This window comes from Cherax quadricarinatus, chromosome 59 (assembly GCF_038502225.1).
Source record: "Cherax quadricarinatus isolate ZL_2023a chromosome 59, ASM3850222v1, whole genome shotgun sequence".
Lineage (NCBI taxonomy): Eukaryota > Metazoa > Arthropoda > Malacostraca > Decapoda > Parastacidae > Cherax > Cherax quadricarinatus.
In genome coordinates, this window is record NC_091350.1 from 13,039,454 (window position 1) to 13,055,464 (window position 16,011).

Below are 16,011 nucleotides of genomic sequence, written 5' to 3' on the forward strand. Positions count from 1 at the left end.
GAGTGGTGGTGGTGGTGGGTGTGGTGGTGGGTGGTGGTGTGGTGGTGGGAGTGGTGGGAGGTGGTGGTGGTGGTGGTGGTGGTGGGGTGGTGGTGGTGGTGGTGAGGTGGTGGTGGTGGTGGTGAGTGGTGGTGGCGGTGCGTGTGGGGTGGTGGGGTGGTGGTGGGAGTGGTGAGTGGTGGCCAGAGAGTGGTGGTGAGTCAGGTGGTGGTGGTGAGGTGGTAATGGTGGGAGTGGTGTGGTGGTGGTGGTGGTGGTGGGAGTGGTGGTGGTGGTGGTGGCCAAGGTGGTGGTGGTGGGTGGTGGTGGTGGGTGGTGGTGGGGTGGTGGTGGTGAGTGAGGTGGTGGTGGTGGTGGAGTCTGTGGTGGTGGTGAGCACTGCAAGGGAGCTAGGTGCCCACAAGGGAGATAGGTGCCCACAAGGGAGCTAGGTGCCCACAAGGGAGCTAGGTGCCCACAGAGGGAGAGCAAGTGCACAGAGGTGGGGGGAAGGGGAAGTGATGAAATAAATAATGAAGAAACAGAAACACGAGACAGAAGAAAGACAACCCAATGGAGAAAAAAGGAAAGAGGAAAGGGGAAGAGTGAGAAGAAAAAAATGAGGAATCAGGTTAAGTCACGGATGTTCTGAAGTTTGGAGTATTTTACAATGTAGTGGGAGAGGAAGGCATCTACAGAGACAAAGCCAGGACTAAGATTCACACAAGGAAAGCTGTGTATTAGAGAGGATTCAACTAGACGGCGACTGTTAGAGTTGGAAGTAGGGAAGACAGTTTTAGCGGAAGACCAGTCAATAGGATGGCTGTGATCTCTGACGTGACAGAACAGAGCACTGTTAGTGTCAGCAAGCCTAACACTATTTTTGTGCTCCATAGAGTAGACACGAGGAACATCTGTAGAGGGAGGAGAGGTTCATACCTCTCCTCCCTCTATAGATGTTCCTGGTGTCTACTCTATTTCTTGCTCCTCCTGTCCTCTTCAATACTTTGGAGGAACTGGTCGATCTCTTTCTGACAGACTTAGGGAGAACAAAAATAGTGTTAGGCTTACACAAGAAAATAAATGTTAAAGACAAGACAGCATGTGTATAGTTGTGCTCAAGTAAGAATAAAGTAATCACAACACTATACCTACTTTGAACACTTGTTACTGGAAGACATGTTGTTCTCTGGAAGATGAGAAGTGATTTCTAAACGCTGACGCTGAAATGGTATTGGCTTCCTGCATCCACCTAACAAAAATAAAAATATCAAGGTATAATTTTACTATCTCTTTCAAGGGTGACAACAAATATGACCATAAATCAAAGGCAAATAATAATTATGCTGATTTCTCTACACTCAATGTAAATTATATCCAAAACAATAGCACTGATTTGTTAATTTCAATTTTACTTCAATTAGTTATATTGTATAATGCAACTATTGTATAAGAAATAAAGCCTCCTATCAGCAATATTCTTTAGTGAAGCAACTATAGTGAAACATGCATAATTTAGTCTTGAAAAATAATAAACAAACAGAAGGAGAAAAAAGGTTATTATAGATTTTTATTTACAGGCAAGTACATTCAAACACTAGTGATCTACTGTTCATATGCTGCCTCACTTTCAACCATGTTTATAAATGGAACAAAAAGACATAATACCGTGACTGGAACAATACACAAATTATTCGCACGTAGGAGAAAGAAACTTATGATGATCTTTTGGTCCAAGTCAGACTGAAATGTCATCTTAAGTTTCATTCTCCTATGTGAATTTTTATATACGAAAAGTGAACAACCACTTGGACAGAAAAATGAAGTTGCTGAAGGGGGTACCTGACCAAGGCTGAAATATGCATGTCGCTTTAACCTGAATTCATTTTACTCTCCTGATCAGCCAGGATGTGGTGCAAACACTGGTCTGTGTGCAGCCAGCACCAACAACCTGGCTGACCAGGCCATCAACTGGGAGACCTGGTCTGCATCTGGGCCATGAGGGCAGTGACCCCTGAAAAAATCTGAAGGTAACCTATACATAAGTGGTTTGTGACTTCAATGATCAGTGTTTAGAGCACTGTCATGAACACATTTTTCTTTACTAGTAAACCCTCTATTTAATGGACTAACAAGAAAAAGCAGGTGAATTTTAATAGGAATTATGGCGATGGAGGTGAGACTGTTTTGCTGTGAGTGTAACAATAATGGACAATTCTGTAGCCAACAGACTTTATCCATCATTTCCAAATCAAATGACCCAGCAGATTTTGTCCTATATATTAGCAGTCCATTAAATCGACTCCTTTCAAGTGAGGGTTTAGCATATACTCTATTAGTTAAGAGAGGCTGGGCAGATGGCCTCACCGGGTGTGGTGACCACTGCCCGGAGGTTCTTCTCCTGCAGCTGAAGAATGCGACTGTTCTTCTTGCTGGACTCCACCTCCAGTTCCTCTATCTTCCGCTGGTACTCCCCTGCGAGGAACCGCAGGTTTCTATTCTCCTCCTCTAGCTTTTGTAAAGCATTCTGCAGCTCTGCAAGTAACAACAGTCAACTTCAAAAGGTACATGTTAAAAGGTGGGATTTTATTGTTTCAGCGTAAATAGCACTGTTCCAGAAAGTGAAAATATTTTAGGAAAAAGTGTCTAGTATCAATAATGACTCCACTTGAAAAAAAAAACTCCAGATGGGGTTAAGTTCATGGTAGTGTCAAATATCAGTTTACACTGAGAGGAAAGGTTGGAGGAAGGGGATATAAGAGGTTTTGTATGTGAGGGGCTTGGACATCCAACAGGTGTGTGTGTCTTACACAGAAGTGGAGGCAAGTGGTATTTATGATGATGTGCTGTTGGAGTGTGAATAACATAACATATATTAAGGGATTCAGAGAAACCAGTTAGCCAGATTTGAGTCCTGGAAGTGGGAAGTACAGTGCCTGCACTCTGAAGGAGGAGGTGGGGATATCTGCAGTTTGGAGAGGAATCTGAGCTGTGATGTTGACACACCTTTGGCAAGACAGTGATGATTAAAGTGTTTCTTCATTTTTGGATCACTCTGCCTTGGTAGGAGATGGCCGGTGTAATATAGCATTTTAGTTGCAAAAAAACAAAAATGCACAAAGTTGGGGTAAATTTGAAGTCATTTAAGGCCTGATAGCTTCAATAAGAGTTCTCAGTTACAGAATCTGTAATGGCCATTGCACAGTGGTGATAAATTCAGCCTAGGTTTAGTGGAGAGGAAGAGTGAGGCCTCAGGATTCCTCCCTCATCATATTGTTACATTCACTCTAATTTGAAATTTTAGTTCTCTTTTTATATGCATACACAATAATATACTATTGTATATTACCACTGCCTTTCAAGGGATGCTGTGGATTCCATCTCACATTGGTCTTCAGATGCATGATAGAACTGATAAATTGGCTAAGCTGTATGCTTTCAAAGAGGGAGTAGATTACAATCTTGGCTTGTCAGGTAGTAGTTTGAGAACAATAATATGAAAAGAACTTCAACTGAATTTTATGGACTTAAGGCTCAGGGAGATTGACACCAGTGAGTCCATCTATCATCATTCTATCATGCAGGAGGAGCCACATGTCTATGGTGCATCCAACAAAATAAGCAGACTCTTGGATGTCACTACTGCCCGGCTCCGGCTGGGTTACAAGTATCTTTGGCAGGTTAAATCACCACCACCAGATGTAGACCAAACGAAATGTAAACTTTGCCAGATGGACTATTGTCACACCCTGCGTCATTATGTACTGGAGTGTGATAAAATTAATGAATTTAGAAACAACTCGCTCATAAATGTTCAAGAAATGGCGAAGTACTTTATCCACAGTGGTATATTGCAGACCATTCTTGAGAAATACCCTGACTTTGCTAGCTGTAAATAAAGCATTACCACATGTGTGTGTGTGTGTGTGTGTGTGTGTGTGTGTGTGTGTGTGTGTGTGTGTGTGTGTGTGTGTGTGTGTGTGTGTGCACTCACCTAGTTGAGATTGCAGGGGTCGAGTCCAAGCTCCTGTGTACTCACCTATTTGTACTCACCTATTTGTGGTTGCAGGGGTCGAGTCACAGCTCCTGGCCCCGCCTCTTCGCTGATTGCTACTAGGTCCTCTCTCTCCCTGCTCCATGAGCTCTATCATACCTCGCCTTAAAACTATAGACTGTTCCCGTGTGTGTGTGTGTGTGTGTGTGTGTGTGTGTGTGTGTGTGTGTGTGTGTGTGTGTGTGTGTGTGTGTGTGTGTGTGTGTGTGTGTGTGTGTGTGTGTGTGTGTTTGTGTGTGCGTGTGTGTGTATGAGTGTATATGAGTGTGTGTGTGTGTATGAGTGTGTGTATGAGTGTGTGTGTATGAGTGTGTGTTTATGTGTGTGTGTGTGTGTGTGTGTGTGTGTGTGTGTGTATGAGTGTGTGTGCGTGTGTATGAGTTTGTGTGTGTGTGTGTGTGTGTGTGTGTGTGTGTGTGTGTGTGTGTGTGTGTGTGTGTGTATGAATTTGTGTGTGTGTGTGTGTGTGTGTGTGTGTGTGTGTGTGTGTGTGTGTGTGTGTGTGTGTGTGTGTGTGTGTGTGTGTGTGTGTGTGTGTCTCAACAATCAATATTTGCACCAATAACTCACTACAGTTGTGACCGGGTGTGGAAGTGTGAATTGCTCATTACACTATAATTTGTTCATGATTGTAGCCATGTATAAACGTAAGTAACCATTCTTACAGGATTCATTACCTTTGTAACTTGTGAGTTCATTACCTTGTACCTAGTTCAGCCATCACAACTTTGGGAGCCCAGTCCCTGGACCCATTACGTACCTCTGTAATCTGTAAATACCTTTGTAACTTGTCATGATTGTGACTAGACCTACCTGGAGTTCATTACCTTTGTAAATTGTGAATTCATTACCTCTGTAACTTGCTCAGCTATCAAAACTTTGGAGTCCAGTCCCTGGACCAATTATGTACCTCTGTAACCTTTTGACTACCGCCCACAGGATGGGTATGGGGTGCATAATAAACATATTAAACTAACTTTCAAGGGAAATGCCCTGATACTGAAGGGTTCTTGATCCAAAGAAATGGAGCTACCTGCCCATTCCTCAGATTAAGCTTTACTGCCTCTCATTTGCCAGGCACTGTATGACCCCTAGGGGTTGAGCAATTTCCCGAGAACACAGCATCTAAATAAAACCACCACCAAATTACCAAATTGTCAGTGGTGACATTAAAGTTACCTTTGCTGTGCTTCTCGTTGTGTTCCCTGAGTGTGATGTTGGCCATGTGCAGGGCATTAAGTTGCGTCAGGAGGCGACCGTTCTCTTCCTGGTAGGGTGCCACGCTCGCACACACTTCATCACATCTCTGTAACACAATACCATCAACATATTTTTTTATCCATTTTAATCAGGGGGGAAAAGCGTTAAATACAGAAGGTTCGTGGGAATGAGTGGCATTCAGGTTCAGTATGAAGAAATAGAGAGCAATATTAATTCCTTGGATCACAAGCCCTTCACCAGCATCCAGACACTCACTCTCCTTGAAGGATGATGCCAGACATAATTTTGAACAAGACATTACACTACCTCTCCTGGGTTTGCTTCAATGTTGTCTCCTAAACAGCCTTATAACTTTTTTTCATTCTTCAAGAAAACTATGAATATTTCTCTATGGCCTTCCACTTGTCAGCAGTAAATAAAAACTTAAATGCAAGATTTCCCTCTGAGCACAGGGTCCAGCAAAGATAAGTCAAAAACGACATCCATCAAGTAAGGTGTTTCTGGATCTGCATTAAGGATGTAGAACTATGGACAGATATCAGGAAAGCACTCAGGAGGTTAATAAACAATAAGCATGAAAACAAAAAGGAATGACTGGATAGTCTACCCAAAATATATAGAGCATGGGAGGATAAGAGAGGAGTAAAGTTTAACACACAGAATGCCCAGTCTACAACAGTTGACCCAAAAACAAACAGACACCCACTGGAAAAAACAGGAAACAAAACAATCGGCTAGCTCAGTCTCCAACCCTAGGGCTAACCCAAACCCAGCCCCAGTCATAGTACAAATCCAGATTTGGCTAAAGACCCTTCTACAGCCACCACAGCCATAGCTTCTAGTACAGATGTGGTAGAGGAATCCTCGTCTGGGAAAAATGTTGGCCTGACAACGGATGGTGGTGTCTCTGGTTTGGCTATGGAGGACTGTAGTACAGTTTTAGGATCTGAACAGATTAGAAATACATCAAGTATGAATTGTATCCAGCCAAAAGCAAAATGGTGCAAATTCTATGTTTGGGGCATCAGTAAGCATGAAATATCAAGGAAAACAAATGGGACATGCAACTCTGAACATCATGACAAAATTCCGCGACCTCCTGTCTAAAGGAGTGTGTCGTTCTACCTCTTGCAGATTCTTCCACCCTGAGATGTGACACTCTTCAGTCCTCGAAAAACAATGTTACAATACCAACTGCCTCGCATGCCACCTAAGAGAGACCAAGAGGCACACACCCCATATAACAAATCATAGTAGTTATGGTAGCTATGACAACTCCACTCCAAGTAATTTTTTAGTGGTAGGAAATGAAGAGAGAAAATGGAACGATATAACCAAAATAGTCCACCAGCTTGGAGCCCTGTTGGACTGGAGGCACAGCCAGTGGCCCCTCCAGACTCACTACTACTGATGCCAACAACGAAATCCCCCCCAACAAACATGCAACACAACCTCATTTATATTTGCTAATATACAGGGGCTTAACCCTTTCAGGGTTTCGGCCGTATTAGTACAGCTTACACACCAGGGTCCTTGACGTACTAGTACGCATAAATTCTAGCGCCTTCAAATCTAGTGAGAGAAAGCTGGTAGGCCTACATATGAAAGAATGGGTCTATGTGGTCAGTGTGTGTGGTATAAAAGAAATCCTGCAGCACACAGTGCGTAATGAGAAAAAAAAAACTTTGACTATGTTTTTGGATTAAAACAGCGACTTTGCACTGTATTTTTGTATGGTATTTATTGTTGTATTCTAGTTTCCTTTGTCTCATTTTTTAGAATGGAAGACATATTACAGAAATTGAGATGATTTTGACTGGTTTTACAATGAAAAGTACCTTGAAATTGAGCTCAAAATAGCAGAAATGTTCGATTTTTACCGAAGTTCAAAAGTAAACAAATCATGCCAAGCGTCCAATACACGTCAACTGGTGAGTCTAATATTCTTTCACAAGTGCGCCGATATTATTTATACCATTTCTACACTAATGCAGTAGTCTGCATAACAGAAAATCTTCTATTTTTTGTGAGAATAAAAATTAAAAATGGAAAGCAAAAGAATGTAAGAGGGGCGTGAGAACGTGACTAATGAACAGAGGAAATGTTATTTTAGTGCCATGAATGTCTTTCTTGTTTATTCTGGACCCTATTTGGAAATGGCCATCTTTTGAAATTTGTGTGAAATTGACAAAATTTCTAAATTCTGACCACTGTATTGGATAGTTGAAATCGGTATATGGGTGGTTTCTTGTACTCATTCGATAGAAAAAATGGAGTTCTAGCGAAATAGTTATGATTTTTGTCGACTAGTACATTGGAATTGGCCGAAAATAGGGCTCAAAGTGGGCAAAATCGCCGAAGCGTAAACATCGTCAAGACTGTTAACTTCGCTAGAGCATAATTCCGTAAGTTTTCCATCAAATTTCATACTTTTGGTGTCATTATGATCGGGAAAAGATTCTCTATCTTTTCATAAGAATTTTTTTTTTTTTTTTTTTTTTTGAAATTTGGGGGACCCTGAGAACAAGTCTCTGAGAAAGCCTGTGGACCCTGAAAGGGTTAAGCCATCCACCACCAACAAGATACCTTTCATTAGTGGACTTCTAGGGGAGTCAAATACAATGTTTGCAGCCTTCGCAGAAACCCACGCAAAAGATTACTTTGACAGTGAAATATGGATACCTGGATACAACCTTATCAGATGCGACAGAAAGAACATGCAACAAAAGGGGGGGGGGTGTTGGCCTGTATGTCAAAGAGTCACTCATTTGCACAGAGGTACTGAACACCACAAATGATGTAGTTGAAGTTCTAACAATAAAATTCAAGAACCAAAGCTTAGTCATCGTACTTGTATGTAAGCCGCCAAATGCAACTTCCCAATGGTTCAAAGAAAAGTTATCAAAAATTGACTCCTGTCTGGAAAACCTTCTAGCCCCATCCCCTAACATCTTGCTGCTTGGTGACTTCAATCTAAGACATACAAAATGGAAGAATATAGCAAATAATGCTATAGCAGAAATAATCCCTGGAGGCAGCTCAGATGAAAAGTCACACATGCATGAGCTGCTGAATCTCTGCAATAAACACACATTAAGTCAGCAGATAGTGGAGCCAACAAGACTGGAGAACACACTAGACTATATTTTTACAAATGAGGACCTAGTGAGAAACATAATATCAAAAACAACTAATTCTGATCACAATCTAATCGAGGTCCAGAATTACATGCACAGGGGTCATGATCATCAAAATGCATACAGCTATGAGGATACCTTTACCAAATTCAACTTCAACAAGAATATCAAATGGGACCAGGTAAACTATGACCTAAATGAAACTGTTGGGAAGATATCTTAAATTACATGAACCCTAACCAGTGAAAAGATCAACCTCCTGGTAGCTGAAGTATGTATGTTCAAGGCATATTCCCCTAAGAAAAAAGAAGAGAAGATGTAAACTGGAGAGAGAGAGAGAGATGCTTCCTCTACAGAAGGCAAAGAATCATTGAGCTCCTCAAAAATGCCAGATTATTTGAAACACAGAAGGAAGCACTAACCAGGGAAGTGGAAAATACTGAGCTTAAGTTAAAGGACTCATACAGGATCCAGGAAAGACAAGAGGAACTAAAAGCGATTAGTGAAATTGAAAGAAGTTCAAAATATTTTCTTTCATATGGCAAAAACAAGGCAAAAACCACTTCTACTATAGGGTCCTTGCTCAGACAAGACAGATCCTACACAGATGACAACAAAGAAGAGTAAGATACTGAAATCTCAATATGACTCTGTGTTCAGCAAGCCACTGATCAGTCTAAAGATAGACAATCCAAACAATTTTTTCATGTATGAGCCTCAAAACCCTGCCAATGTATGCCATATTTCTGACATAACCCAAACTCCACTAGACTTTGAGAGAGCCATCGACGACATGCCCTTGCATTCAGTACTACGCCCAGACTCGTGGAACTCTGTGTTCATTAAGAACTGCAAGAAACCCCCTCTCACGGGCCCTAAGTATGCTATGGAGAAGAAACACAGACACGGGTGAGATTCCATAGTCACTAAAAACAACAGATATAGCCCCACTCCATAAAGGTGGCAGCAAAGCAGTAGCTAAGAACTTTAGACCAATAGCTTTAACATCCCACATCATAAAAATCTTTGAAAGAGTTCTAAGAAGCAGAATAACAAACCACTTGGACTCCCAAAAACTGCACAATCCAGGGCAACATGGTTGCAGAGCAGGTCGCTCCTGCCTCTTGCAACTACTGGACCACTATGATATGGTCTTAGATGCACTGGAAAACAAACAGAATGCAGATGTAGTATACACAGATTTTGCAAAAGCCTTTGACAAGTGCGATCATGGTGTAATAGCACACAAAATGAGTGCTAAAGGGATAACTGGCAAAGTAGGGAGATGGATCTTCAACTTTCTAACCAACTGAACACAAAGAGTAGCGGTAAACAGAGTTAAATCGTTAGCTGCCACAGTGAAGAGCTCTGTTCCACAAGGCACAGTACTCGCCCCTATCCTGTTCCTCATTCTCATATCAGACATAGACAGAGATGTAAACCACAGCACTGTATCATCCTTTGCAGACTATACTAGGATCTGCATGGGAGTGTCATCCACTGACACTGAGAACACGGCAAATCTCCAAGAAGATATAAACCAAGTTTTCCATTGGGTAACGGAGAACAATATGATGTTCAATGAAGACAAATTCCAACTACTCTGTTAGGAAAAACTGGAGGAAATAATAGCTAGGATTGAGTATACTATGAACTCTAACCACACAATACAGCAAAAAAGTAATGTGAAGGACCTGGGAGAGGTAATGTCTGAAGATCTCACCTTCAAGGACCACAACAGTGCCACTATCACATCTGCAAGGAAACTGATAGGATGGATAATGAGAACATTCAAGACAAGAGATGCTAAGCCAGTGATGATCCTTTTTAAATCACTTGTTCTCTCTAGGCTGGAATACTGCTGTACATCAACATATTCATTCAAGGCAGGTGAAATTGCAGATCTAGAGAATGTACAGAGAACCTTTACTGCACGTATAAGTTCCATCAAACACCTTAACTACTGGGAACGCCTGGAAGCACTCGACTTGTACTCACTAAAGTGCAGGCAAGAGAGATATATCATAATCTACACCTGGAAGATTTTGGAGGGACTGGTTCCTAATTTGCACATAGAAATCACTCCCTACGAAAGCAAAAGACTTGGCAGGCGATGCAACATACCCCCAGTGAAAAGTAGGGGCCCAAGACTGTTTAACAGCCTCCCACCAGCCATAAGGGGCATACCAATAGACCCCTGGTTGTCTTCAAGAGGGAGCTGGACAGATACCTAAAGTCAGTGCCGGATCAGCCAGGCTGTGGCTTGTATGTTGGACTACATGCAGCCAGCAGTAACAGCCTCGTTGATCAGGCCCTGATCAACCAGAATGCTCTCCAGGTAGGTAATCGCTACTGCCTTGTTAGTTACCAGTTGTCAAAGGCACTTGTCGATATATACTTGGGGTGTGTACTCACCTGTTTGTGGTTGCAGGGGTCGATTCACAGCTCCTGGCCCTGCTTCTTCACTGGTCACTACTAGGTCCACTCTCTCTCCCTGCTCCATGAGCTTTATCATATCTCTTCTTAAAGTACGAGTCCCACAAGGAAGTGTCCTAGGACCACTCCTCTTTCTCATCTACCTCAATGACCTACTGAATACATCACAGCTACTCAAACCCATATTATTTGCAGATGACACTACATACGTTTTCTCACACCCAAACCCAGTCATACTCACAGGGCCAGATTAAGAAGTCTCCGGGCCCTAGGCTATTCAGATTGGCGGGGCCCCTTTGAGTTACGGGTAAGCGAAGCGGCCCTTTTCAGCTTGGGGGTGGGGCGGGGGGGGTCGGTGTGAGTTGTTTAAGGTCTAATTAAATACATTCTGGCTATTTAGATTAAATTTAATAGGGAAAGTACATCAAGACAACCAAAACCATTTACCAACAGCCATTATAACTATCTTGTTAAATCATGCCTTTTAAAGAGAATAAACTCAAGACATACTCACCCATTAGCGGGAAAACACAGCTGTTCTGATGTAAACAAAGGCGTGTTGAGTGTTGCCATCTATGGTTAGGTTTATTTATTTTTATTTTATTTTATTATTTATTATTGTTTTGATTAATTTTTAAAAATCAATTTTACTCTCCAAACACTTGAACTTTTTAGGTAGGGACCCCTTTGCACTTGCACCATGTGCGCAGTCTTGGATGAGCCCCTGAACCCCTTGGACCCCTAGTTTGGCTATGCGGTAATCCGGCCCTGCATACTCACCTACACTGTCAATGCTGTATTGCAGAAAATATCTACCTGGATAATGACGAATAAACTTACCCTAAATACTGACAAAAACTATTTCATTCAGTTTGGAACATGAGCTGTAAATGTTCCACTTAACATAACACTAAATGGATCACCCATCACAAGACTCACAGAGGGAAAATTCCTAGGAATCCACCTAGACAGTAGCCTCAAATTCCAGACACATATACAACAAGTTTCCAAGAAAATCTCTAAGACAGTAGGCAAACTATCAAAGATACGGTACTATGTTCCACAATCAGCTCTCCTTGCACTGTATCACTCACTCATCTACCCTTATTTCACATATGGAATTTGTGCATTGGGGTCAACAACATCAAATCACCTAAGGCCACTAATAACCCAGCAAAAGGCTACAGTCAGAATAACAAATTCCCACTCGCAACAGCATACTCCACCAATATTCAAAAGTCTAAATTTGCTCACCATAAAGAACATCCACACTTATTCATGTGCCTACTACATACATAGAACAATACACGCAAACATAAACCCTCCACTCAAACTTCTCCTCACCAACCTTAACAGGACACACGACCATAAACACAAGACACAAATCTCTTTTTGATGTACCGTGTCCATATCACACTGTGTAAAAATTCTATGCACATAAAGGGCCCCAAAATCTGGAATTCATTACCAGAACATACTAAAGTAACCAGGCCTGAAAATCAATTTAAGACTCTCCTAAAAAAACACTTACTCGCCCAGGACTAAATAATCAACACTCAATATTTAACATTACGAATAATTCTCCCAATTACTTAAATCTTAAAAATTCAAGACAACATATAGAAAATTGATCATCTTTTGTTATACATTGTAATGTCACAAATTTGTACAACTATAATGTTTCAGTAACGATATGTTCAAATTTCACTGTTTCAAATACTCAATTGTGCTTCATATAGTAAATTGTTTACGGTAATTTTTAACACTGAACCTTTCATTGCTTGTTAATTTTAAACCTGCCCATAATGCTCTGCATACAAGGAACTTTTAGCATGTACACCCAACTATAATTATTTGTACAACTATGTATCATGTCCAAATAAAATACTATATGAATATGAATGGATCCTGCCTCCACTACCTCACTCGCCAGATTGTTCTACATCCTGTGGTCCAGCATCATGCTGGACCACACTCTCCCTCCTTCATGAACGACCATCATAATAAGCATCATGTTGAACCACACTCCCTCCTTCATGAACGACCATCACAAGAAGCATCATGCTGGACCACACTCCCCCTCCATGAAAAACCATCACAAGAAACATCATGCTGGACCACACTCCCCCTCCATGAACAACCATCACAAGAAACATCATGCTGGACCACACTCCCCCTCCTTCATGAACAACCAAAACAAGAAGTATCATGCTGGACCACACTCTCCCTCCTTCATGAACGACCATCACAAGAAGCATCATGCTGGACTACACTCTCCCTCCATGAACAACCATCACAAGAAGTATCATGCTGGACCACACTCCCTCCTTCATGAACGACCATCACAAGAAGCATCATGCTGGACCATACTCCCCCTCCTTCATGAAGGACCATCACAAGAAGCATCATGCTGGACCATACTCTCCCTCCTTCATGAATGACCCTCACAAGAAGCATCATGCTGGACCACACTCCCCCTCCTTCATGAACGACCATCATAATAAGAATCATGTTGGACCACACTCCCTCCTCCATGAACGACCATCACAAGAAGCATCATGCTGGACCACACTCTCCCTCCTTCACGAACGACCATCATAATAAGTATCATGCTGGACCACACTCTCCCTCCTTCATGAATGACCATCACAAGAAGCATCATGCTAGACCACACTCTCCCTCCTTCATGAACGACCATCACAAGAAGCATCATGCTGGACCACACTCTCCCTCCTTCATGAACGACCATCACAAGAAGCATCATGCTGGACCACACTCTCCCTCCTTCATGAACGACCATCACAAGAAGCATCATGCTGAACCACACTCTCCCTCCTTCATGAACGACCATCACAAGAAGCATCATGCTGAACCACACTCTCCCTCCATGAACGACCATCACAAGAAGCATCATGCTGAACCACACTCTCCCTCCATGAACGACCATCATAAGAAGCATCATGCTGGACCACACTCTCCCTCCATGAACGACCATCACAAGAAGCATCATGCTAGACCACACTCTCCCTCCTTCATGAACGACCATCACAAGAAGCATTATGCTGGACCACACTCCCCCTCCTTCATGAACGACCATCACATGAAGCATCATGCTGGACCACACTCCCCCTCCTTCATGAACGACCATCACAAGAAGCATCATGTTGGACCATACTCCCCCTCCTTCATGAACGACCATCACAAGAAGCATCATGCTGGACCATACTCCCCCTCCTTCATGAACGACCATCACAAGAAGCATCATGCTGGACCATACTCTCCCTCCTTCATGAACGACCATCACAAGAAGCATCATGCTGGACCATACTCCCCTCCTTCATGAACGACCCTCACAAGAAGCATCATGCTGGACCACACTCCCCCTCCTTCATGAACGACCATCACATGAAGCATCATGCTGGACCACACTCCCCCTCCTTCATGAAAGACCATCACAAGAAGCATCATGCTGGACCACACTCTCCCTCCTTCATGAACGACCATCACAAGAAGCATCATGCTGGACTATACTTCCCCTCCTTCATGAACGACCATCACAAGAAGCATCATGTTGGACCACACTCTCCCTCCTCCATGAACGACCATCACAAGAAGCATCATGCTGGACCATACTCTCCCTCCTTCATGAACGACCATCACAAGAAGCATCATGCTGGACCACACTCCCCTCCTTCATGAACGATCATCACAAGAAGCATCATGCTGAACCACACTCTTTCTCCTTCATGAACGACCATCACAAGACGCATCATGCTGGACCATACTCCCCCTCCATCATGAACGACCATCACAAGAAGCATCACGCTGGACCACACTCCCTCCATGAACAACCATCACAAGAAGCATCATGCTGGACCACACTCTCCCTCCTTCATGAACGACCATCACAAGAAGCATCATGCTGGACCACTCTCTCCCTCCATGAACAACCATCACAAGAAGCATCATGCTGGACCACACTCTCCCTCCTTCATGAACGACCATCACAAGAAGCATCATGCTGGACCACACTCTCCCTCCTTCATGAACGACCATCACAAGAAGCATCATGCTGGACCACACTCTCCCTCCTTCATGAACGACCATCACAAGAAGCATCATGCTGAACCACACTCTCCCTCCTTCATGAACGACCATCACAAGAAGCATCATGCTGAACCACACTCTCCCTCCATGAACGACCATCACAAGAAGCATCATGCTGAACCACACTCTCCCTCCATGAACGACCATCACAAGAAGCATCATGCTGGACCACACTCTCCCTCCATGAACGACCATCACAAGAAGCATCATGCTAGACCACACTCTCCCTCCTTCATGAACGACCATCACAAGAAGCATTATGCTGGACCACACTCCCCCTCCTTCATGAACGACCATCACATGAAGCATCATGCTGGACCACACTCTCCCTCCTTCATGAATGACAATCACAAGAAGCATCATGCTGGACCACACTCTCCCTCCTTCATGAATGACAATCACAAGAAGCATCATGCTGGACCATACTCTCCCTCCTTCATGAATGACCATCACAAGAAGCATCATGCTGGACCATACTCCCCCCTCCTTCATGAACGACCATCACAAGAAGCATCATGCTGGACCATACTTCCCTCCTTCATGAACGACCCTCACAAGAAGCATCATGCTGGACCACACTCCCCCTCCTTCATGAACGACCATCACATGAAGCATCATGTTGGACCATACTCCCCCTCCTTCATGAACGACCATCACAAGAAGCATCATGCTGGACCACACTCTCCCTCCTTCATGAACGACCATCACAAGAAGCATCATGCTTGACTATACTCCCCCTCCTTCATGAACGACCATCACAAGAAGCATCATGTTGGACCACACTCTCCCTCCTCCATGAACGACCATCACAAGAAGCATCATGCTGGACCATACTCTCCCTCCTTCATGAACGACCATCACAAGAAGCATCATGCTGGACCACACTCCCCTCCTTCATGAACGATCATCACAAGAAGCATCATGCTGAACCACACTCTTTCTCCTTCATGAACGACCATCACAAGAAGCATCATGCTGGACCACACTCCCTCCATGAACAACCATCACAAGAAGCATCATGCTGGACCACACTCTCCCTCCTTCATGAACGACCATCACAAGAAGCATCATGCTGGA

General features: G+C 43.2%; 1 protein-coding gene across 5 annotated transcripts in view; it reads right to left on the reverse strand.

The window, feature by feature from the left end:
* The window catches only part of LOC128698719 (centrosomal protein of 135 kDa), a 385,751-nt gene that overhangs the window by 296,249 nt on the left and 73,491 nt on the right, over positions 1-16,011 (reverse strand). For all 5 annotated transcript variants that reach the window (XM_070097740.1, XM_070097743.1, XM_070097744.1 and 2 more), the window contains 3 exons: positions 5,213-5,339; positions 2,347-2,514; positions 1,135-1,231 (listed from right to left, as the gene is read on the reverse strand). In XM_070097740.1, coding sequence (XP_069953841.1) covers positions 1,135-1,231; positions 2,347-2,514; positions 5,213-5,339 — 392 coding nt within the window. The remainder of the gene's footprint in view (positions 1-1,134; positions 1,232-2,346; positions 2,515-5,212; positions 5,340-16,011) is intronic.